The sequence below is a fragment of the Rosa chinensis genome, chromosome 5 (assembly GCF_002994745.2).
Source record: "Rosa chinensis cultivar Old Blush chromosome 5, RchiOBHm-V2, whole genome shotgun sequence".
NCBI classification, from domain to species: Eukaryota; Viridiplantae; Streptophyta; class Magnoliopsida; order Rosales; family Rosaceae; genus Rosa; species Rosa chinensis.
This window is the reverse complement of record NC_037092.1, coordinates 22909661-22931370: the sequence shown is the minus strand read 5'-3', so window position 1 is coordinate 22931370 and position 21710 is coordinate 22909661. Positions and strand designations below refer to the sequence as shown.

Here is a 21710-nt window from a genome sequence, read left to right as displayed (position 1 = left end):
TCGAAAATGGGCTCTAGGCGCGAAGCCCAAATTTTGGCACCACAAAATTGGTCCGGGCGCTGGTTTTTAAAAAAAGTAAATCTCATCTCAAAACCCAAAATCCAAATTTTCAATTTTCAGAAATTGGGAGGTTTCAGCTCTCCCGCCAATTTCAAAACCTCAAAAACGAAATGAAAATCTCCTCCCTTTTCACTTCCCTCCATATCTCCATCAAACAACCCAAACCTGTTCCCTTCTTAACTTTCATTTCAAATCCCAATTCCCCAAATCTCAAACTCTCACAAACCCCTCAAATTATATTTCCCCAATCTCAAACACATGGATCCCCACTTCCATGGCCTACCTCCCCTCAAAAGATTCAGACTCATGCAGCAGCAACAGAGCCAGCACCGCCCCGACGTCGTTTTGCCCATTCTTCCGGCGAAGAAGAGAAAGGAGACGAGGGAAAAACCCATTCTCCCTGGCCCAACTCCCGCCGCCTTCGCCGTCTCCACCTATTCCTTGCCGGCGAAGAAGAGGGTGTGGGCGCTTCCGCCGGATTTAGTCCCCGAGAAGCCGGTTTCGGAGTTGGATTTGAATCTTGAGTACAAGCCGGATCTCGGGGAAGAGTCCGAGGCTGCAGTGGGGAAACTTGAAGAATGCACGGAAGGTGTTTGCGAAAATGCCTCAGAGAAGAGCCCGGAAGATTCTGGCGGCGAGGAAGAGTGTGAGGATGAGGATGGGATTGTTTGTGATGTTTGTAAGAGCACAGATGGAGATCCGTCGGATCCGATTGTGTTCTGTGATGGGTGTGATCTGATGGTTCATGCCACCTGCTATGGTAATCCCCTTATAAAGGGTATTCCAGAGGGGGATTGGTTCTGCTCGCAATGCTCCGGTTCTTCTGAGGCTTCACAGTCCAATGAGTCCTTCTCTTGCTGTTTGTGTCCTGGCAAAGGTGGAGCAATGAAGCCAACTGGAGATGGCCGGTGGGCACATATTGTGTGCGCGCTTTATGTTCCTGAGGTGTTCTTTAAGGACCCAGAAGGCCGAGAGGGGATTGATTGCTCAAAGGTTCCCAAGAGGAGGTGGAAAGAGAGGTGTTATGTCTGCAAGAGTGCAAGTGGGTGTGCTATTCAGTGCTCGGAGATCAAATGCCCTTTGGCGTTCCATGTGACTTGTGGGTTGAATGAGGATCTTTGCATAGAGTACAGGGAAGGAAGGAAGGGTGATATTGTAGCTGGGTTTTGCAGAACCCACACTGATTTGTGGGAAAAGGTATATTTTTGTTTATAATCACTAGTTCTCCTGCTTTTGCAGAATACTTTAGCGTAGTTTAGTCTTAAGTGTTGATGGGGTTTTGCTAAGAGTTTTGTTTCTATTTGCAGCAACAAGAATCTGGGAAGTTCAAGATTGTGGCTAGAAAAGACTGAAGCACATAAGTAGTTTAGATTGTGATGGATTAACTTTAGATCTTTGTGGGATGGTATGCATGGACCTGCTGCTTAGTGTTTGATAATTGTTTTTCGTTTTTGTGGAATTACTGGTTGCTTTAGTTCTTAGATATCTGTCAGGTGTTGCCTTGTTACTAGTGTTTTGAACTCTAGATATTTTTGGTTCCTGTTGTGAGTTGTGACTTTAGCTTTGAGCTGACCTGAATGATACTTCACTTTTATGTAGTAAGAATTTGTTCTCCCCATCAAGTGGGTCCATTGGTTTTGATTGCCCCTCCTGTAATTTATACTATTGGAGCATTGTTTGGAATGTTTATATTCATGAAATCATTAGTGTTGGTCCTGTTGGATGATCAACACTACTGTACCTTATAAAGTCGAGAAATGCTTTTGTCAGTATGATCCAATAAAGCAAGCCTCCATAACTGCTGAATCTTCCTTTTAATATGTCCTCCAAATAATTACATGTGCACTTTTGGTACTGAGCTTATACTTCAATCATTGCATTCCTCTGGCTTGGTACTCACTACTCTGTGAGATTGAATACTTGGGAATAAGCTTTGTGAATACATTTTTCAGATGGATAATAAAATCTTGATCTGGAATCTTCTGTGAAGAAATTGTTTTGGGTGTGAGTTCACGGAGTAGTAGTGTCACTAGTGAGTCTGTGAGAAGCTTATTTTGGTGTACTTATAATTTTATTTGGTTTAGGAATTTGGGAAACACTGTCCCTTTCTAGAGGCTAATTATTTCAAAATTAGGTAGTAATAAACGAAGGCATTCTTCAATTTTTTGACCAATCATTGAATTAATATTCTACCTGGTATGATTGATTATAATCATTAATATGTGACCATGATGCATAACCAAACCTTAAAGGTTGGCGGAATCCGTTGATGCATATCATTTGTATTTGAACCACATAAGGTTCTTTGGATGTAAGCAGTAAACACTGAACCATAGATATTACAAAACCAATGATAATTAAAGTTAATGTAAACATGCTATTTTTAATATACTGGAACAGGCCAAGTACATAGTTAATTAAACAGAAGAAATAAAGATTAAAACTATGTGCGCTTTCTTAATAGGACTTGATTTACCCAATTGTCCAAGTTTTTTGATGAAGAACCGTGCGGAGCAGTGGCTTCTTCAGCTAGTTTCTTCCACTGCAATGCCCTGTTTTTCAACTTCTTACCCTTGTCTTCCTCCATTAATTCTTTGACAATCTTCTCTACATCGTCTCTCTTGACATCAGTGTTGATCTCCATGCCAATTCCCCATTCGTTGCAACTGTAGTAACTGTTTGTTTGCTGGTCTGCAAAGAATGGCCAACACAGCATCGGCACTCCAGCTGTAACACTCTCAATGGTTGAATTCCAACCGCAGTGTGTTAAAAACCCTCCAACTGATGGATGGTTTAGGATTTCTTCTTGAGGGCACCAACTTGCTATTAGACCTCTGTCTTTGGTTTCAGCTTCAAACTCTGGCGGCAGGATTGCCGATTTTCCAGCAACCAAATCAGGCCTAATAACCCAGAAGAAGGGGAGCTTGGTATTTGCAAGTCCCCAACCAAACTCAAGAAGTTGTTCCGGAGTCAAAACCGCAACACTGCCAAAATTGACATAAACAATTGAGTTCGGTGCTTTGCAGTTTAGCCATTGGAGACACTCGGTTTCCTCCTTCCAAAGACTGTATCCCATAGGCTTCAAAGGATCTTCTGGTATTTGATTTAGAAGCAGTTGGAGAGGACCAATTGTATAAACAGGTGGAGAAATAGATGAGGAGAGAGCTTCCAAAACATCTTTCTCCAAAGCATCAAATGTGAGAAGAACAACAGCTGAAGCTTTATTTGCGTTTTCGACTGCTTCCATGGTGGCGTTGAAGAGGATGTCATCTGGATCTGTAGTTCGACAAAAGCTTGGTAGATCCCTTAAACGGATATCTTTCTTTTCTGGAATCCATTCTATAACATTGTCTAGAAAACCATTTGTCACACAGGTCTCATCTACAAAGCCCAAAAGACAAGATGCTAATTAATAAGTTAATAACCATAAAATTGAAACTAATCCTTTAATCATCATTTTAGTACCTTTAAGTGGTGCAAGCCCTTTCTCAAGCAAAGTACGGAATTTCCTGAATCCCATGAAGCTGCAAGCAGAAATAGTGTAGAACAATGCAATTGGGATTCCAAGTTCTTCTGCAGCTGTCATAGTAAAAGTGGACACGAAACCATCTGAAACAATGCAAGTCACTGGAGGACTAGTAGTGTTTAGTTTTATTAGGAGGTCACGAAATGGAGCCAAGAGATGATTTCTGACAGAGTCAATCAAAGTGCCAATTTGGGCGGCATCTTCATCTGATTCCGGAATGCCATCAGGGATGGCTTCAAAGTAAAAATCAGGTAAGCCATCGAGGGAGTTGGGTCCTCGAGACTTAAGAAATCGCTTGTGGTTGAATTCTGTGTTGACAAAGGTAATGTGAAAGCCTCTGTGGTGGAGGATTTTGGTTAATTTAAGCATAGCCTTTATGTGGCTTTGAGATGGAACTGGAATACAAACAGCATGAGGCTTATGATGATAAGCGGAAGCCATTTTAGATGCTTGTGTTTGCCAAAACTTTGTGTATCCTTGTTTACAGATGCTGGTTATTTATGGGGAGGGCTTCTAACTTGCTTTTGCTGTTGTTATGGAAAGAGGGTGGTAATGTCTTTGTTGTACTGTTACTGATAGTGCTTTTCTTGTAGGGACTATAAAAGGACCCAAATAATTCTTTAGGGACGCTGTAGACATTCGCTGGTTTTTATGATCAAGAAGGTGGAGATGGAGATTCTTCGACCCTAAAAGGGAGTGGAAAAAAAAGATATAGTTCTAACCAATGTTTTAAAACGCTGAAGGCGTACCCGAGGCGTTTTCGTGAGAGCCTTGCAGCCTTTAGGCATAAGGCGCATAAGGCGTAAGCCTTTCGTATAAATCACATATATTCATGTAATTTGACTAATTTCTACTCTTATACATACCACATTAAGAGTAACCAAAAGAACACTATTAATTGTCATTTACTCACCATAAATTAAGTACTAGAAGCATATGATTCAACAAAATTACCAACATAAAATGAAATCAAGGATTTAAAGTTCAAACTTCAAACACCAAAGATCAAGAACAAATGTTGAAATCTACTTCATGCTTGGAAATCATCATCCTCATCAACTAGAAAATCACAATCCAAACTATCACCACCATCACTATCATCACCATCACTATCATCATCTTGGTACTCAAAGAGAGGATTAGTATCTTCATATGGATTAATTCTAATATCATCATCCGCAATGTCTTCAAGACGCATTGATTTCCTTGGAAGCTTTCTTCTACCTATACAATAATGAGATGGACAATTAAAGATGAAGATAAGAAATTATTTGCTAGACATTACTTGCACAATTACAAGAACATAGACATTTCTTACTTGAACTTGGTGCTTGACTAGATTTCCTTTTGTATAAAACAATAGGCTCATCAAGAGAAGGAGTAGGCTCACGGGGAGGAGAAGCCTCACGAGGAGGAGAAGCCTCAAGAGGAGGTGAAGCCTCACGAGGAGTAGGCTCTCTATCTATTAGGGTACTTTGGTATGTACCGATTGGCACATTCCTTACCGCCTCATCATTCAATGTTAGATCTTCTATTCTATCCTCAAGCCAATTATGATCAGTCAATTATGATCAGTAGGAAGAACCGGATCCTCTATCTCCGTTATCCATTCATCATCGGATTCAATTTCTTCCACAACAATAGGATCGATCATTGTGGCATTTCTTTTCTTAGTCCTATCTCTTAGAGCAACATTGTATTTCACATAGACCAAAGCATGCAACCTCTTATGCTCAAGCCTATTCCTCTTTTTGGTGTGAATCTACAATCAACATACAAAATGCAACAATTCAATAGGCTAGCAACTATTAGCATTAACAATTCAACTTAGAAGTGATAGAAAACTTACCATTTCAAAAGTGCTCCAATTCCTCTCACACCCCGATGCACTACAAGTAAGGGAAAGGACTTGAATAGCAAAAGTCATCAACTCCGGTGTCTGTGTCCCATATTTTTCCCACCAAAACACTAAGAACATAAAATTAGTGTATATTAATAAATCAAAATCATATTGGCATTTAGTAAAGTTGCATTTAAAGAATTATAAGTTAAACAACTAATAGTAACTAACCGGGTGATCGCTTCTTCCTAGTAGACAAGGCCATTTCACTTCCAAACTTACCGAGTAACTAACCTCCAGCAGCACGAATAAAATTGCAGAGCATTTTCCAGCACCAGAAGAGTTTGATCCGAGCAGGTTTGAGAATGGAAAGGCCGCTCCAGCTTACTCAAATATCCCATTCGGAAGCGGTCCTCGCACTACTAGAGAAAACTCATTCAGGGACAAAATCAGTTTGTCTCTAAAAGCTGAGAATTCATCCCAAAAAAAAATTTGAGACAAAATCATTTTGTGGCTAAAGTCGTCTCCTAATGCTCGTCCCTAATTATTAAAGGCAACGGCTGATAAATTCCGTCTCCTAATGCATTTGGAGAAGAAATTAAAATTGTCCCCTATTCAACAAAATTTCATCCCTCATTCTCATTTAGGTTGGCGGGAAAATTAGCTATAAATGGCGCCAATCAGATGAATAAGGGACGAAACTCATTCCGTCGCATTTTATTTTCAAATTTTAAATTGTTTTCAAATTTAATGGTGCCTATCAGACGAATAGGAGACGATTAAAACAGGCAAATACTGAATTTGACACAGATTCAAATACAAATGAGCAAAAACAAACCCCAATTCCATTATTATAGATGGCAAAAGTTCAAACATTAATAGGACATCGACATAGTTTAAGATAAGACCGTCTAAAGCACAACACATCATCAACTGAATACAATGTTTATCTGAAATGCATATCTAACTCGAGTACAATTTTGCATCTGCATATGCAAAACTTGACGTATAATAACCATTTATTCTTGGCAATGAAGAGGCCCCACTTCTGCTCTCCAGAGTTAGTCCTAACCATCTTTGCCTTCCATCCACCATGTCATTGTAGTCCTCCTTAACATATTTTGATTGCAAAGAATCAGGATTTCATGAATGCATAGAACTTTAATAACATATCAAATGCCCAGAGAAAACGAGGAAGAAACTCACCTTATAAAAGTCCTCAATGAATGCATCCTTGTCCTTCTCAACGGCATTTAATTCCCGCTGCAGAAATTTTAATGAATGCATCCTTGTCTTTCTTTAATAACCTGCAAATACAGAAACGCCACAAATAGGAAGCTAAGTTAAGCTTTTTCTGATGTCAAATGGCCATTATAGAAAACAACTATTATAAGCGAATTCATTTTGAAATCTAAATGACACAGCAAAAATAACTTGTATAGTACCAAACTGCAGTGTAAGCTTGTCAAACAAGTATATTTAATTTGTACCAGTAATAATCAGAGTTTTACATTATTATTACCTTATTAAAGAAAGACAACTTGTAGACTCTGTTAATCCTGCATGAAGCAAACATGTATAATACTGTTAATACAAGAGAGAAAAGAGTCCACCTGAGAAAAAATAATAAAAGTAAATGCCAAGAGACCAATTTCCAGAACAGATATTATGCATATAACAATTAAAAGGGGAGTTACCCCAATTTTCTCCTCAGTTCGCAAATATTATTGAAATCTCCGATAAGAGACCAAGGTTCATTGTTTTGAGAAACAGCCTCACGATAGTCTTCAAAAAGAACTCCTGAAGACTATTAGAAATGCCAAAACATTTATAATAAACTAAAGTCTAGAACAGTACTATAGACTAGATGAAGACTGGAAGAATTCTGGAAATTTAAGAAGATGAGGTGCAAGCCATTCCCTAATATCCATGTCCATGTCCTTTCGAGTCTCGCTCTCCATCGAACTCAAGCTCCTTTCAGAAGATGAGGTGCAAGCCATTTCCCTAATATATCAAACATAATCATGAATTTATAATCATTGCACGGTTTCTTACAATCATAATCATTTTCCACATATCCACAGTTTCACGAGTGTAGTATTGTATAAATGGTTTCAAGAAGACAATGAAAACTAAGCATTCTGCATCCACAGATTTTTGATTCTTTGATTCATTAATCATTACCAAAACATTATCCCCATTATCCCAAGTACAGGACCTACTCGACTACTCCACCACAAGATAGAAGCCAATAAGAATATTTGATATCACTCATATTAGTGTATTAGACATTTATAGTATTACAGCCTAAACCTCAATTGGTATCTCTGAGAAACGTTACCACACTCAAATATTTATGCTTCAATTATTTACACTGTCGAATCGAAACAAAATGATATTCAAACAATCACCAATTCAAACAATAACATTTCATTTAATTTGAATCAGATAATCAACAAAAAGGGGGAATAATAATCAACAATTCACCATATATTCATTCAATTTGAAAAGGCCCAGAATTCAATTCACCATATTCAAGATTAAATGAACAGAAACTCCGGTAGACATATCAGAGGTTTGAGAGAAGGAGAGAGAGACTTACTTCCGAGTTTTCACCGATCGAAGGGGAGAGAGAGAGGGACAGATTGGAGGAGAGAAGAGAGAGATGTTGGGATTGGGACTGCAAAGTGCTGCCGGTGCTGGTGAGAGGAGAGACAAGAGCTACTGTCATCGTTCATGTCGTCGAGGAGAGACAGACGGCGAGAGAGAAAGAGATATTGACGTTTGTTTTACCTAAAGAGATTTCTATCCTTCTATCCTTATTACTTTTAATAAAATTTCTCAAAAAAATATTTACAAAGATCAAAATATATCTATTTTTTTATTTGTAATTTTACTTGTTTATCCTTTTTTATTAAGGTGGTTTTCCTAGTATCTATATAAGGGGTATTTACGTAAAAAATTATACTTTGGCTAACAAACATTTAATTTTTTAATAGATAAAATAATTAAAATAAAAGAATCCTAATACACTAAACTCTTTTCATATAAAAGATGATCTAGAATTCGGATTTTCAAAAAAGTTCTCTTAGATTCTTACTAGTAGTCAGCAATGCAATTGTCTTCTAGTCGAGCCTCTAACCTTACTACGATATCAACAAACAAATATTAGCAGTACAAAAACTAAAAAAGATTGAAATTATGCAACATTGAAAACCCTAATTCGAGATTTAGGGTAGTAAATGAGGAGAAGAGAAACTAAGAGAGGCGAGATAGATGAGAGGGATTGCATGACAAGAGACACTGCTGCTGGGAGGTATTGGTGTTTGGAGGCTAAGATATGGGGAAGTCGCAGAGCAGTGATCGTCGAATAGTTCGAAGAACTAAGATAAATGGATAGGCTAAATATATGTGAGATCGAAACTACATTGTTTCAATCTCAGTCAGTTGCTAGACACTATTTATTTTCGCCAAAAAGGTTTTTTTTATTTTTTTTTTGATTAAGAAGAACTTCATTAATAATGAACCGGTTATAATAAGAAGTAACTTGTCTAGATGAAAAGTTAAAAAAATAAAAAATAATAAAAAAATCTGCTAATGAAATAAGGGAGGAAATTTTTCTCCCCTAATTCTTTTCATCCAAAATTTGAAATTTGGTGCAACACTTAAATTTTACCAATTATTTGTAAAATCTCAAACGCATAAGAGACAAAATTAAATTTCATCTCCAATTAAATTTTGGGACAAATATTTTTTGTCTCTAATTGAAGCTTATTTGTCTCTAAATAGGTCAAACGGAGAGTTTTGAAAAACAAAACTTTTAGGGACAAAATAATTTTTTTTGTCTCTAATCATGTGTTTGGGGGACGAAAAATTAGTCCGTCCCGAAAAGATTTGTCTCTAAATGGGTTTTCTCTAGTAGTGTCGACTCTGTCCAGGAAAAGAATATGCTCGACTTCAACTTATGTGTTTCCTCCATCACGTCGTTACAAGATACAAATGGGAAGTGACAAATACAAAGGCCAAAATTGCAGGCGGTTTGAATCCTGTTCCAAAAGAAGGGTTTCACATTCGCATCCAACCTTACAATGAGTTGGCCTGAGTAGAAGTACTGAATGCACTGAGCTGATCCTAGATCCAAATAAACATGCTGCATGGAACTAAAGAAACTACTTATATAGTTCATAGTTCATACCACCACGTCGTATTTTCTGGATCTAATTAAATGTTATATGTGTGGGTTGTATTCGCAATATATTCACATCTACATACTACAGCTAAAGTATTTTGTGGACCACTGCCTTGGGTTAATCCCCACTCTGAGATTACTTCTCCACAAAGAAAAGAAAAAATCTCCCATTTTGATCTCTCTCCCCTGCAGCTCAAAATGAGTACTTGACTCATACACAAGAGACAATCAAAATCTCCTATCTTCCTGCTGCTATCAATTAACAATTAACAGCTAATCATATATCAATTAACACAAGAGATAATCATATATCAATTAACAATTAATCAGCTAATCATCTTCCTCAATATAGTAAACCCAGTTCAAATGGCAAATATAGACGGGATCCAGAACAGAGTCAATGGGATCACAAAATCTGTAAATATAGACGGGAAATCATGAATCATACCTTCAGAAGTTCAAATGTCTTGTTCCGAATCGACCTCCAATCAAGCTCAAATTGACTGCTGCGTAGAGAGGGGCAGAGGGCTGAAATCGGGCGGAAATCTCACTCCTAACTCGAACTCCTAACTCGAACTCTGGGTTAGGGACTTCGGGATCGAATTTGCGAACAGAGAGGGGCAGAGGGCTAAAATCGGGGCTGAAATCGAAATCGGGGTAGCAGTCGCGACCTAGACAGCTTTAAACCCATTCTGTTTCAAAACGATGTCACTTCCCATTTTTTTCTGCGCGTACGCCTTTCGCGCCTTGGAGGAAGCCTTCCACGCCTTTCACGCCTTTGAGAACGCCTCACCAGCGTCGTCGCCTAGCCCCTTACGCACACTCATTTTCAGGCCAGAATATGGCTTTTTGCGCCTCAGGCGCGTCTTGAGGCGCGCTTTTTAATTCACTGGTTCTAACGACCTGAAAATGATGAGGATCTGAGGCTCTTAAGTTTGAAGATCTGATACCAAGAAGAAAATTCACAAGAGAAGATCAAGGTAATAACTCGTGTACGTATTCACGCACGGTAAGTGACTATTTATACAACAAGTGATGAAGACCCAGCTACTACTAGACAATAGATCGCATGTGACATATGTAGGAATCCTTTTGCGTTTGTTATGTAGGATAGCAATACTGGTAGTTGGCATTGTTTTTTTTCTGCACTAATGTCACATATTATTTTTTTTTATAATTAAATTGCCGTTTTAATTGCCACATTCAAGTAAGACAGATATGGAGATTATAAAATTTACAGAATTGGTGCAAGGATTGAAATATCTGTGATATTTTCGATATATTCCCTGATATCTTCTTTTTTGGAGGAACCGATATATCTTAGGGGGGAAATATCTTATCTTCTACTGTTTCTACGAAATTTCTTCTACATCGTCAAATATCCCCGATATATTAGATATTTGGGATATATCACCGATAAAATGAAGAAATATATGTAAAGTTTGATAATAAAAAAAAACAAAAAGTAGAAAAAACTCATTAATTCTCTAAATGCAAATTTGTGTGAAGAGAGATCTTGAAGACTTCAAGGGGAATCTGGCTGAGGAGAAATCCTCTCAAGGCGAATCTAGGTGAAGAGAAATACCTTCAAGGTGATTCTACGTGAGAACTGAGAAGTAATTCTCTAAATGCAAATCTGTGTAGGAGAGATCTCCTCAAGGAGAATATGGGTGAGGAAAATAGGGCTGCACGCGGATTGGATTGGATCAGTTTTGACTCCAAACCGTCTCTATGCCAAAGTAAGCGGTTTAGACATTTAGACAACCGGTCATAAAAAAAAAAAGCTTAATCCGATCCATTTAAAGATGGTTTGGTTCGGTCGGTAAGGCGGTTTTAATCTATATAGCATTAATGTTTTGTTTACGAAAAATTCATAGTAAAATACTAAAACTCAATCTCAATAATAAAAATTTAATAATCAAAATCCAAAACTGATATTGAAAGAACAAAATCCAAAATAGTTTCAAAATGATTCACTTATTTGAGGCCTTTGGGTCTAGGATTCAATATGGTAGTATATCATTTTGAGAATCAAATTATAATTGGAGATTTAGAACTTACTTATAAAAAACTACTCACAAATATATATATATATATATATTATATAAAATTAATTTTTTTCCTATTATATTTAGTACATATCGGTCGGTTCGGGTTTCGCAGTTTAAGTAAAAGAAAAACCAAACCAAGCCAATTCATAAATGGTTTGGTTTGGTATTGAACCAGCTTTCATATTTTAACGCTAAAAAACCTGAACCAAACCATATTTATCGGTTGGTTTCAACCGGTTTGGCTGGTTTGTACCGTGTTTTGCACACCCGTAGAGGAAAAATCTCCTCAAAGTGAATTTGGATGAGGAGTGGAATTCAGGTGAGGAGAAATTCCCTGAAGACGAATCTGGACAAGTAGAATTCTTGATTAAGTAATTTCAAAAAGTAACTTATTCACTTCATCTTTCTCAATTATATGGGATTGGCCTCAATTATATTAAAGTTTCAGACAAGGAGAACAAACTATTGGATTCATCATTATTATCCCCTTATAGGGAAAAGAGTTGGCAGCTCTAAAGAGATATTGACAGGACCCGCCCCGGATTTCACCCTGAAATCCGAAGTGGCCCTGCGGGGCCCACCTTAGGAGGAATTCTACCAAAAATTTTGGCAGAACTTTCCCTAAAATGGGCCCTGCAGGGCCACTTCGGATTTCAGGGTGAAATCCGGGGGGGGGGGGTCCTGTCAGATATATAACTATCATGTTTATTACTACAATTCGTACTATATGGGACATATGCCTTGGTCTGATAATTGCACTTTCGTAGACCAGTTAGGGACTTTTCAACCACCTAGAGTCTTTTTTTTTAGGGCTAAATACTAGTTACTACCCTGTGGTTTAGGTCCAAAATCAATTCAGTCCCTGAACTTCTAATGTCACACCCCGAATTTCAAATAAAGATATTCGAATCAGAAATGCGATAATTAAACCAACTCTTAAAATTACAAGAAACTTTTTCAGATAATTCAGAGTAATAACTACAAGTTAATAAAGAGTCGATCACTTAAGTCGAATATCACATCAACAAGTGTATACAAAACTCGAGAGATCTAATATACAAATGTACACACTCACTAGGAGCATACCAAAAACAGTAGTACGCTAACAAAATAGGTTATGAACCTAACACTGCTGCACTCCACGCCCTCGTACTCAGCCCTGGTGGTCCTCACCTGCAGGAATAACCGCTACACCATAGAATAGTGCACCGGGATTGCAAACAACAAACCCGGTAAGCTTTTTAAGCTCGTATGAGTAAACTCAATTAAAATGACTCACGTCATTCATGCTTATAATTTCTCAATTCGTGAGATAAATTAAAGCAATAACATTTAACTCCACAACACAACCAAACATCAAGTTCATATCATATCATCTCAATGACAAATCACACTCACTTCCCCTCAATATAAAGCATTTGTCAAAACGATGACCTCACAACTCATTCACAACTCACTACAAGTCTCAAACCACAACCGCACTTAGAATTGAATTAAGTAAAATCAGTAATCCCTGCATGGAAACTTAGTTCAGGAGATCACATTAAAAACAAACAATAGAAATCATATAAATCCCTGCATGGAGTTTAGTTCAGGAATTTACATTAAAACAAACAATACAAAAAGTGGTAATCCCTGCATATAACTTAGTTCAGGAGATTACATTAAAACAAAAAATTCAAAAGACAGTAATCCCTGCATATAACTTAGTTAAGAAGATTACATAAAATTCAACAATTAGAAGGAAAAGGAAAATAAATGAAGAAGTCACACAACTCACACTAAAGTCAATGATCACCCATCAACTCCAAACTAAAGTTGATAGTCGATGTTCACCCATCGACTTTGACTAAAGTAGATGATCACCCATCAACTCCAAATACTCTTTTATTACAATTACATCAGTCACTCACATGATGAATTGTATACCGCTACACTCATACAATTACATCAATCAGATGAAAGATACTTAGCAAATTTTGTTCGTATCTTTCATCTTTATGTAATCAACTAACAACTTACAACCAAACAACATTAAGTTCATGGTCCCTACTCTCGAGTAGTCTCTCTCCACCTTAAAATTTGTGGTTGTACATTTGGTAGAGTTGTGCATCACTGCTGCATGTGATGATGTTAATCAGTTGTATCAGGGACAAACGATTCCCACATAGCACTGAATAATAATGCTACACCCCTGCACTTTCAATTTTGATCTAATAGGTCCAATTCGTTAATATTCTGTTATGAGTTCAAGTTATAGTTGGATTACTTGTTAAAAAACTATTTATTTTATAGTAGGACTCACTCCTAAATTGACTATGCAGGCCACCTCGACACTACATCATAAAACATAGGCCATATATGAGCCACGTTAACAAGTTAAATAACTTCAATTATTGGAAAACTAACAAATTTGACCTATTATATCAAAATTGAAAGTGCAGGGGTGTTTTTGATGAAATTAGAAGTTCAGGGACTGAATTGATTTTGGACCCAAACTACAGGGTAGTAATCAATATTTAGCCCTTTTTTTTATGTAGATGAAGTTGACATTCATATGTGTTTATATGTAATTCCAATAAATTGACTCTTTCAAAAAAGATATATTTTCTCGGATATCCTCGACATTTCCGATATCTCTCTTTTTCAAATTTTTGATAGATATGTATATACAGATATTTTAATCCTTAATGTGGTGATGTACAATCTTGGTGAGGTACAATCTTAGATAGTAGAATGAATTTTTTGATGAAATTAGATGTAATACCCCGGAAATTCGTTATTAATTCCTAAATGTTTCCTGAAATTAATAAAGTATTTGTTTGTATGAATTCGTGGTTCGAGGGTGGAGTGAAATTATTTTCGGACGGATAATTATTCGAAATGCACGTTTTAGGGGGGTTACGAAGTTTGAATTTTTATACGTTTGGATTCTTCCGAAACTTCCTTCACGAGAGTCGTAGAGCGTGTCTATACGAGTTCGTGGACATATGGAACGCGGAAATCGGAGTTCGTATGAGAAAGTTATGAGTGATTGAAATTTGGGGAAATTTCTATAAATATAAGAAAATTCCGGATTTTTTCATAAATCCCAAAAGTTCTGAAAATCCCATTTTCTTCCCCAAATTCGCTCCGTTCTCTCTCCTCCCTACCCTCGCGACCCGACCTGAACCTGGTGTACCGACCTGGTTCGATCTCTTCCGTCCAACGTCCGCCGACGACGAGACCACCGCAGACGGCTTCGTCTCCTCCTCCTCCTAGTCCCCTTGGTGCTCAATCACTACAGCAGCCATCAGAACTTGGGGATCAGAGCAGCCACAGACCCTAAAACGGATCCTGCCGGATTTTACCGATTCCGGTATCCCTTTGGCCTATCCATTCCATTTTTGGGATCGTCTCTTCCTCCTGATTATCCCGATATAAGCCTTGCAGTATGATTTGAAGTGTAGAGCAATAGATCAAGGTTTGAAGCTTTTGACGCCCCATGTTGAATCTGGAAACCTGATCAGAAGGCCGATATTAATTCAACTTCCAAGCTTGATCTAGGACGATCTAGATCGAATCTTGCTTAGCTCCAGGTATGAAAGTTGATCATCCCTTCATTTTGAACAAGTTTGTATTTGACGACTTTTGCATCGGAGGTGGTTGACCAGGCTTGACCGCCACCGTTGACCGCCCGCTGACCCGTCGCTTGTGGCAGTGCGTAGCAGCGCATCTGGCCTTATTTTTGTGTTTTGTTTTCATATTATTCATCTGCGCATCGATACGGTCGTTTTGATATATCATAAGGTCATTTTGGAGAAAGTTGATGCATGCTAGGGTTTCGGTTTTACGCGTTATCTTCGGTTTGCAATCCGCGAGGATTCGACCGTTCCAGTGACTTGTAGTTTTGGTATATTGATCGTATAAGTATTCCGGAGACCTTTGGTGATCTTGGATGAAGTTTCGCCTCGATTGGCGTCATTTTCGGATTCTTAGTGTGTTTCTGGAGTTTCAGAATTAAATGATTTTTGTTAATTCGTGTACTGAATCAGGGTTGTACTTGCTTTAGGTGATTGGCAGTACGTCCAGTAATTTATCTTGGCTGTTAGAGAAGACGCAGCTAGAGTTAGAGGTGAGTAAATCTCACGGTGTTTCGGTAGATAAATTAGTTATGTTTAATTTAGTAGATTTAATTGTTAGTATGCAAAATCATAATTATCAAAATAGATTATTTGTTTTAAAATATATGAACTTGATCGACAACGGTTCATGGGTAAGTTAAAACATGGTTTTGATATAAAATGATTTTCGAGTAGTTAATTTGTAAACTATAGTTGGTATTAGTGGTCATTCCTGCGTGAATGACTACGTATATATATATATATATATATATATATATATATTTACATGGAATATATATATTGGATGGTGTGACATTGGTGAAGTAATGATGGTGATTTGATTGAATTATTATTGCAAGCATTTACTCTTTTCGGGAATACAATTCATCATGTGTGTGATTGATGTAATTGTATGAGTGTAACGGTTTACAATTCATCATGTGAGTGATTGATGTAATTGTATGAGTGTAGCGGTATACAATTCATCATGTGTGTGATTGCTGTAATTGTATGAGTGTAGCGGTATACAATTCATCATGTGAGTGATTGATGTAATTGTATTAAAAGAGTATTTGGAGTTGATGGGTGATCATCTACTTTAGTCAAAGTCGATGGGTGAACATCGACTATCGACTTTAGTTTGGAGTTGATGGGTGATCATTGACTTTAGTGTGAGTTGTGTGACTTCTTCATTTATTTTCCTTTTCCTTCTAATTGTTGAATTTTATGTAATCTCCTGAACTAAGTTATATGCAGGGATTACTGTTTTTTGAATTGTTTGTTTTAATGTAATCTCCTGAACTAAGTTATATGCAGGGATTACCACTTTTTGTATTGTTTGTTTTAATGTAAATTCCTGAACTAAACTCCATGCAGGGATTTATATGATTTCTATTGTTTGTTTTTAATGTGATCTCCTGAACTAAGTTTCCATGCAGGGATTACTGATTTTACTTAATTCAATTCTAAGTGCGGTTGTGGTTTGAGACTTGTAGTGAGTTGTGAATGAGTTGTGAGGTCATCGTTTTGACAAATGCTTTATGTTGAGGGGAAGTGAGTGTGATTTGTCGTTGAGATGATATGATATGAACTTGATGTTTAGTTGTGTTGTGGAGTTAAATGTTGTTGCTTTAATTTATCTCACGAATTGAGAAATTATAAGCATGAATGACGTGAGTCATTTTAATTGAGTTTACTCATACGAGCTTAAAAAGCTTACCGGGTTTGTTGTTTGCAATCCCGGTGCACTATTCTATGGTGTAGCGGTTATTCCTGCAGGTGAGGACCACTAGGACTGAGTACGAGGGCGTGGAGTGCAGCAGTGTTAGGTTCATAACCTATTTTGTTAGCGTACTGCTGTTTTTGGTATGCTCCTAGTGAGTGTGTACATTTGTATATTAGATCTCTCGAGTTTTGTATACACTTGTTGATGTGATATTCGACTTAAGTGATCGACTCTTTATTAACTTGTAGTTATTACTCTGAATTATCTGAAAAAGTGTCACGCCCCTGATTTTACACACATGAAAATCGATATATATAACCCCATAATTATATATGCGTGAACGTCCAGTCATCAATACAAAATACCTGAAATCTTTTTCCCTTAAACTTACACACATATTGATGTCCTGAACCCTCAAAGTAAATATACACTCGCATCCAAAGAGTTATATATTACACAAGCTTACGAATTAAATTGTCAACAACAAAATAAAATGTAAACGCTGCTCAGAGTAACTATATAATGGAAGTCCTTATCAAAAGTAAAGTCACAAAGGTGGCTTCCTACCGTAAAGCGGCAAGAGCGCTGCCTCAACCTCGATTTTCCTAACCTGCAGGATTAACCCCTACACTGTTTGAATGGTGTACCGGGTTGCCACACAACAAACCCGGTAAGCTTTTGCAAGCCCGTATGAGTAACTCAAAACCACACATGCACAACTCGCCTAACGAGGAAACCCATCAACTCGTAAAAAGGAACACACACCATGTTTTCCCAAAACAGCACATTCTTTTCCCAAAAGAAACAATAAAGGTCACACCGTGACCAAATCATATAAATTGAAACTCTGACAATTAAATATGATAAACAAGTCCTCCCAGGACATTTAAAAGAAAGAATCCCCGAAACTCCCTTTTAAAACACATTCTCAAATCAACACAAGTCACCCCGTGACAAAATCATAATAATTGAAACTCTGACAATTAAATATGATACACAAGTCCTCCCAGGACATTTAAAAGAAAGAATCCCCGAAACTCCCTTTTAAAACACATTCTCAAATCAACACAAGTCACCCCGTGACAAAATCATAATAATTGAAACTCTGACAATTAAATATGATACACAAGTCCTCCCAGGACATTTAAAAGAAAGAATCCCCGAAACTCCCTTTTAAAACACATTCTCAAATCAACACAAGTCACCCCGTGACAAAATCATAATAATTGAAACTCTGACAATTAAATATGATAAACAAGTCCTCCCAGGACATTTAAAAGAAAGAATCCCCGAAACTCCCTTTTAAAAACACGTACTCATGAGCATCAGATAGCTCCCCGCTACCCCCCATGATGTACTATGGCAACAGACTAGAGCTCTAACTGATCGTATCCACAAACCCGGCCAAAGGCGTGAAGTCCCGATATATATGCCTGAGGTTACTCCCAGCAACCCCAAATCCTCAGACCTCCCAGGTCGTCAGATCAAAACCTTTCAAAATGGTCACTCAGGACCCAAAAGTTACTCAACTCACACAAAAGGAGATGTCACCCCGTGACCTCCAATCATCAGACCTCCCCGGTTATCAGATCAAAACATTAAATCAAACCAAAAGGAGAAATCACAACCTGTGACTCTCAGATCTTCCGACCCCCGGTCGTTGTTAGATCAAAACATTCAAATCACATCAAAGCAACTCACACCAAATCTTGACACTTTTCAAAACAATAGAAATTCCCAATTCCCACAAAATGTTTCCCGAAAAGTCAAGCCCCCAAACAATAGAATGAAACCCATCAATACCTATTGCTTCAATTCACTCATCAACCCACAAGAATATACATATTACACGTAAATATATATATAAGTGGTCATTCACTCAGGAAGGCCACTAATACCAACTATAGTTTGCAGTTAACTAAATAACTCTCAAAACAATAAGGTCAACCCGTTCGTGAATGAACTTCGTGAGATTACTCACCTCGAACTCCTGCTGCGTCTTCAATACAGAACCGAACCAAATCTATCACCAACAACTCGTCCAAATACTTCGTCAAGTACCTAATCACAATCGGTTTCCACTTAGTAATAATTCACAAACGATTTAAGTCCGAAACCCCTGTTTTGAACTAAAATCCCCCAAAGTGGCGCCAATTGAGGCAAAACCACATCCGAGACCTCCCAAAGTCTCCGGAATACATCCACGATCGATGTGACCAAACCACAAGTCGATCCGACGCTCAAATCCTCACAGATAGAATAAATTGATCGGTATGAAACTGCAAAAATCATAACAATTCCAAACGAACTCCAAAATTTGCATATTATATATCGAAACGCTCGTATCGACGAGTAGAAGACATATAATACCAGAAACAGTCCCATACATGGCCGGAACACCGCCGGAACGCCGCCACAGGCGGTGGCGCACCGCCGCCGGCCAAAACTCAATATTTCACAAAACTCCCAACATCAAAGTTCTTCATCTAAGCATGCTTGTGAATTCTCATAACTAGCTCGAAGTCAGAAAACAAGCTTAAGGGATCGAAAACTACCTCACAAGCCGTAAACAGTAATCCCAACTGAGTTGATCGAAGTTTCACGTGAATCGATCCAAACAACCACCAAGGATCGATCAACGAGGCTGCTCTGAGCTCAACCAAGAAGACTTGAAGCCTCGCCGACGTCGGAACAAGGATTTCCAACCGGGTCTGAAAACGCCAACCTGCATCGCCTTCTACCGCTGCCACCACCGAGAATCGGTGCTAGAGGATACCACAGGGACGACCAAACGGAGGAGACGAACTGATCTGGAAAGTTTCGTCGCCGGAGACCGCCGCAATTCGCCGGAAAAGTCGGGTCGGATTGTCCGGGTTCGGGTCGGGTCAGCCGGATAATTTCGATACTGAAGGTGCGAACGAGAGAGAAGAGAGAGAAAGGAAATAGTTTCCGGAAAAGGAAATTATGAAAATAGTAAGTTTCTCCTTCGGGAAACTTCTATTTATACCAAAATGGAAATTTCTTCCAATGGCCATAATTTTCTCATACGAACTCCAATTCTCGCGTTCCACATATCCACGAACTCGTATCGACGCGCTCTACAACTTTCGTGAAGGAAGTTTTCGGAGAATCCCTACAAATAAAAAGTCAACATTGAGCCCCTCCCCTAAAGTCATACCTTTCAAATAGAAATTCGTCCGAAACACTTCCGCTCCATCCACGAGCCACGAAACCGTCCAACAACCATAAATTAGATTCCGGAAATTCCTCGGAAAATAATTATGAATTTCCGGGGCATCAAAAAAAGTTTCTTGTAATTTTAAGAGTTGGTTTAATTATTGCATTTCTGATTCGAATATCTTTATTTGAAATTTGGGGTGTGACATTAGAAGTTCAGGGACTGAATTGATTTTGGACTTAAACCATAGGGTAGTAACTAGTATTTAGCCCTAAAAAAAAAAGACTCTAGGTGGTTGAAAATTCCCTAACTGGTCTACGAAAGTGCAATTATCAGACCAAGACATATGTCCCATATAGTACGAATTGTAGTAATAAACATTATAGTTATATATCTCTTTAGAGCTGCCGACTCTTTTCCCTATAAGGGGATAATAATGATGAATCCAATAGTTTGTTCTCCTTGTCTGAAACTTTAATATAATTGAGGCCAATCCCATATAATTGAGAAAGATGAAGTGAATGAGTTACTTTTTGAAATTACTTAATCAAGAATTCTACTTGTCCAGATTCGTCTTCAGGAAATTTCTCCTCACCTGAATTCCACTCCTCATCCAAATTCACTTTGAGGAGATTTTTCCTCTACGGGTGTGCAAAACACGGTACAAACCAGCCAAACCGGTTGAAACCAACCGATAAATATGGTATGGTTAAGGTTTTTTAGCGTTAAAATATGAAAGTTGATTCAATACCGAACCAAACCATTTATGAATTGGCTTGGTTTGGTTTTTCTTTTACTTAAACTGCGAAACCCGAACCGATCGATATGTACTAAATATAATAGGAAAAAAAATTAATTTTATATACATAATATATATATATATATATATATATTTGTGAGTAGTCTTTTATAAGTAAGTTCTAAATCTCCAATTATAATTTGATTCTCAAAATGATATACTACCATATTGAATCCTAGACCCAAAGGCCTCAAATAAGTGAATCATTTTGAAACTATTTTGGATTTTGTTCTTTGAATATCAGTTTTGGATTTTGATTATTAAATTTTAATTATTGAGATTGAGTTTTAGTATTTTACTATGAATTTTTCGTAAACAAAACGTTAATGCTATATAGATTAAAACCGCCTTACCGACCGAACCAAACCATCTTTAAATGGATTGGATTGGATCAGATTAAGCTTATTTTTTTCGATGACCGGTTGTCTAAATGTCTAAACCGCTTACTTTGGCATAGAGACGGTTTGGAGTCAAAATACCAAAAAAAGAGATTCCTCATTAGAAGGGCCCTGTATATATATTAATTTCACCTCTCTATTCCATAATATTAGTAAGAATTGAACTTATAACAACATTAGTTATTTTAAATAATCAATAGGCTACAACTAAATGGCTAAGACTCATTCAGAAGTATCTTGTTGGTTTTGATACAGAGGTCCCTAAAACTATGGATAGGGACGTGTTCATACACTACCAAGGTACAACCTCGTCTCATATAAAAAACGTCCAGCTAAGAGTA

The 21710-nt window shown here is 37.7% G+C and overlaps 3 protein-coding genes and 1 long non-coding RNA gene across 5 annotated transcripts; 1 reads left to right on the top strand and 3 right to left on the bottom strand.

Annotated features, from left to right (window-relative positions):
* The first annotated feature begins 118 nt into the window (after positions 1-118).
* On the top strand, positions 119-1822 carry LOC112166536 (protein Jade-1). Its single transcript, XM_024303406.2, has 2 exons — positions 119-1257; positions 1368-1822. Exons 1-2 carry the CDS (start codon positions 319-321, stop codon positions 1410-1412), a joined length of 984 nt encoding a protein of 327 aa, XP_024159174.1. The 5' UTR covers positions 119-318; the 3' UTR covers positions 1413-1822.
* A 522-nt stretch (positions 1823-2344) lies between these two features.
* Positions 2345-4106, bottom strand: LOC112202573 (7-deoxyloganetin glucosyltransferase). Its single transcript, XM_024343574.2, has 2 exons — positions 3526-4106; positions 2345-3441 (listed from the first exon to the last, which is right to left on the bottom strand). The coding sequence occupies exons 1-2, from the start codon at positions 4025-4027 to the stop codon at positions 2504-2506; spliced, it is 1440 nt and encodes a 479-aa protein (XP_024199342.1). The 5' UTR covers positions 4028-4106; the 3' UTR covers positions 2345-2503.
* Positions 4107-4469: 363 nt separating this feature from the next.
* LOC112203456 lies at positions 4470-5706 on the bottom strand. The gene is made up of 4 exons (XM_024344427.2): positions 5658-5706; positions 5436-5554; positions 4905-5348; positions 4470-4810 (listed from the first exon to the last, which is right to left on the bottom strand). Exons 1-3 carry the CDS (start codon positions 5689-5691, stop codon positions 5148-5150), a joined length of 354 nt encoding a protein of 117 aa, XP_024200195.1. The 5' UTR covers positions 5692-5706; the 3' UTR covers positions 4470-4810; positions 4905-5147.
* Positions 5707-6252: 546 nt separating this feature from the next.
* Positions 6253-8228, bottom strand: LOC112166966. 2 transcript variants are annotated; one of them, XR_002923514.2, is made up of 5 exons: positions 8029-8228; positions 7124-7430; positions 6949-6985; positions 6633-6733; positions 6253-6536 (listed from the first exon to the last, which is right to left on the bottom strand). It is a non-coding gene; the product is annotated as an uncharacterized LOC112166966 (long non-coding RNA). The 2 variants fall into 2 exon arrangements; XR_005800320.1 differs by having other exon boundaries at positions 6949-7430.
* Between the last annotated feature and the right edge of the window lie 13482 nt (positions 8229-21710).

Bases quoted from the DNA above. Each gene is read 5' to 3' on its own strand.
- LOC112166536 (XM_024303406.2), top strand. From the start codon at position 319: ATGGATCCCCACTTCCATGGCCTACCTCCCCTCAAAAGATTCAGACTC. The intron at 1,258-1,367 runs GTATATTTTTGT...TTCTATTTGCAG, and splicing joins ACACTGATTTGTGGGAAAAG to CAACAAGAATCTGGGAAGTT.
- LOC112202573 (XM_024343574.2), bottom strand. From the start codon at position 4,027: ATGGCTTCCGCTTATCATCATAAGCCTCATGCTGTTTGTATTCCAGTT. The intron at 3,442-3,525 runs GTACTAAAATGA...TGGGCTTTGTAG, and splicing joins AGGGCTTGCACCACTTAAAG to ATGAGACCTGTGTGACAAAT.
- LOC112203456 (XM_024344427.2), bottom strand. From the start codon at position 5,691: ATGGCCTTGTCTACTAGGAAGAAGCGATCACCCG. The intron at 5,555-5,657 runs GTTAGTTACTAT...TTATGTTCTTAG, and splicing joins TAGGAAGAAGCGATCACCCG to TGTTTTGGTGGGAAAAATAT. The intron at 5,349-5,435 runs GTAAGTTTTCTA...TGTTGATTGTAG, and splicing joins ATTGGAGCACTTTTGAAATG to ATTCACACCAAAAAGAGGAA.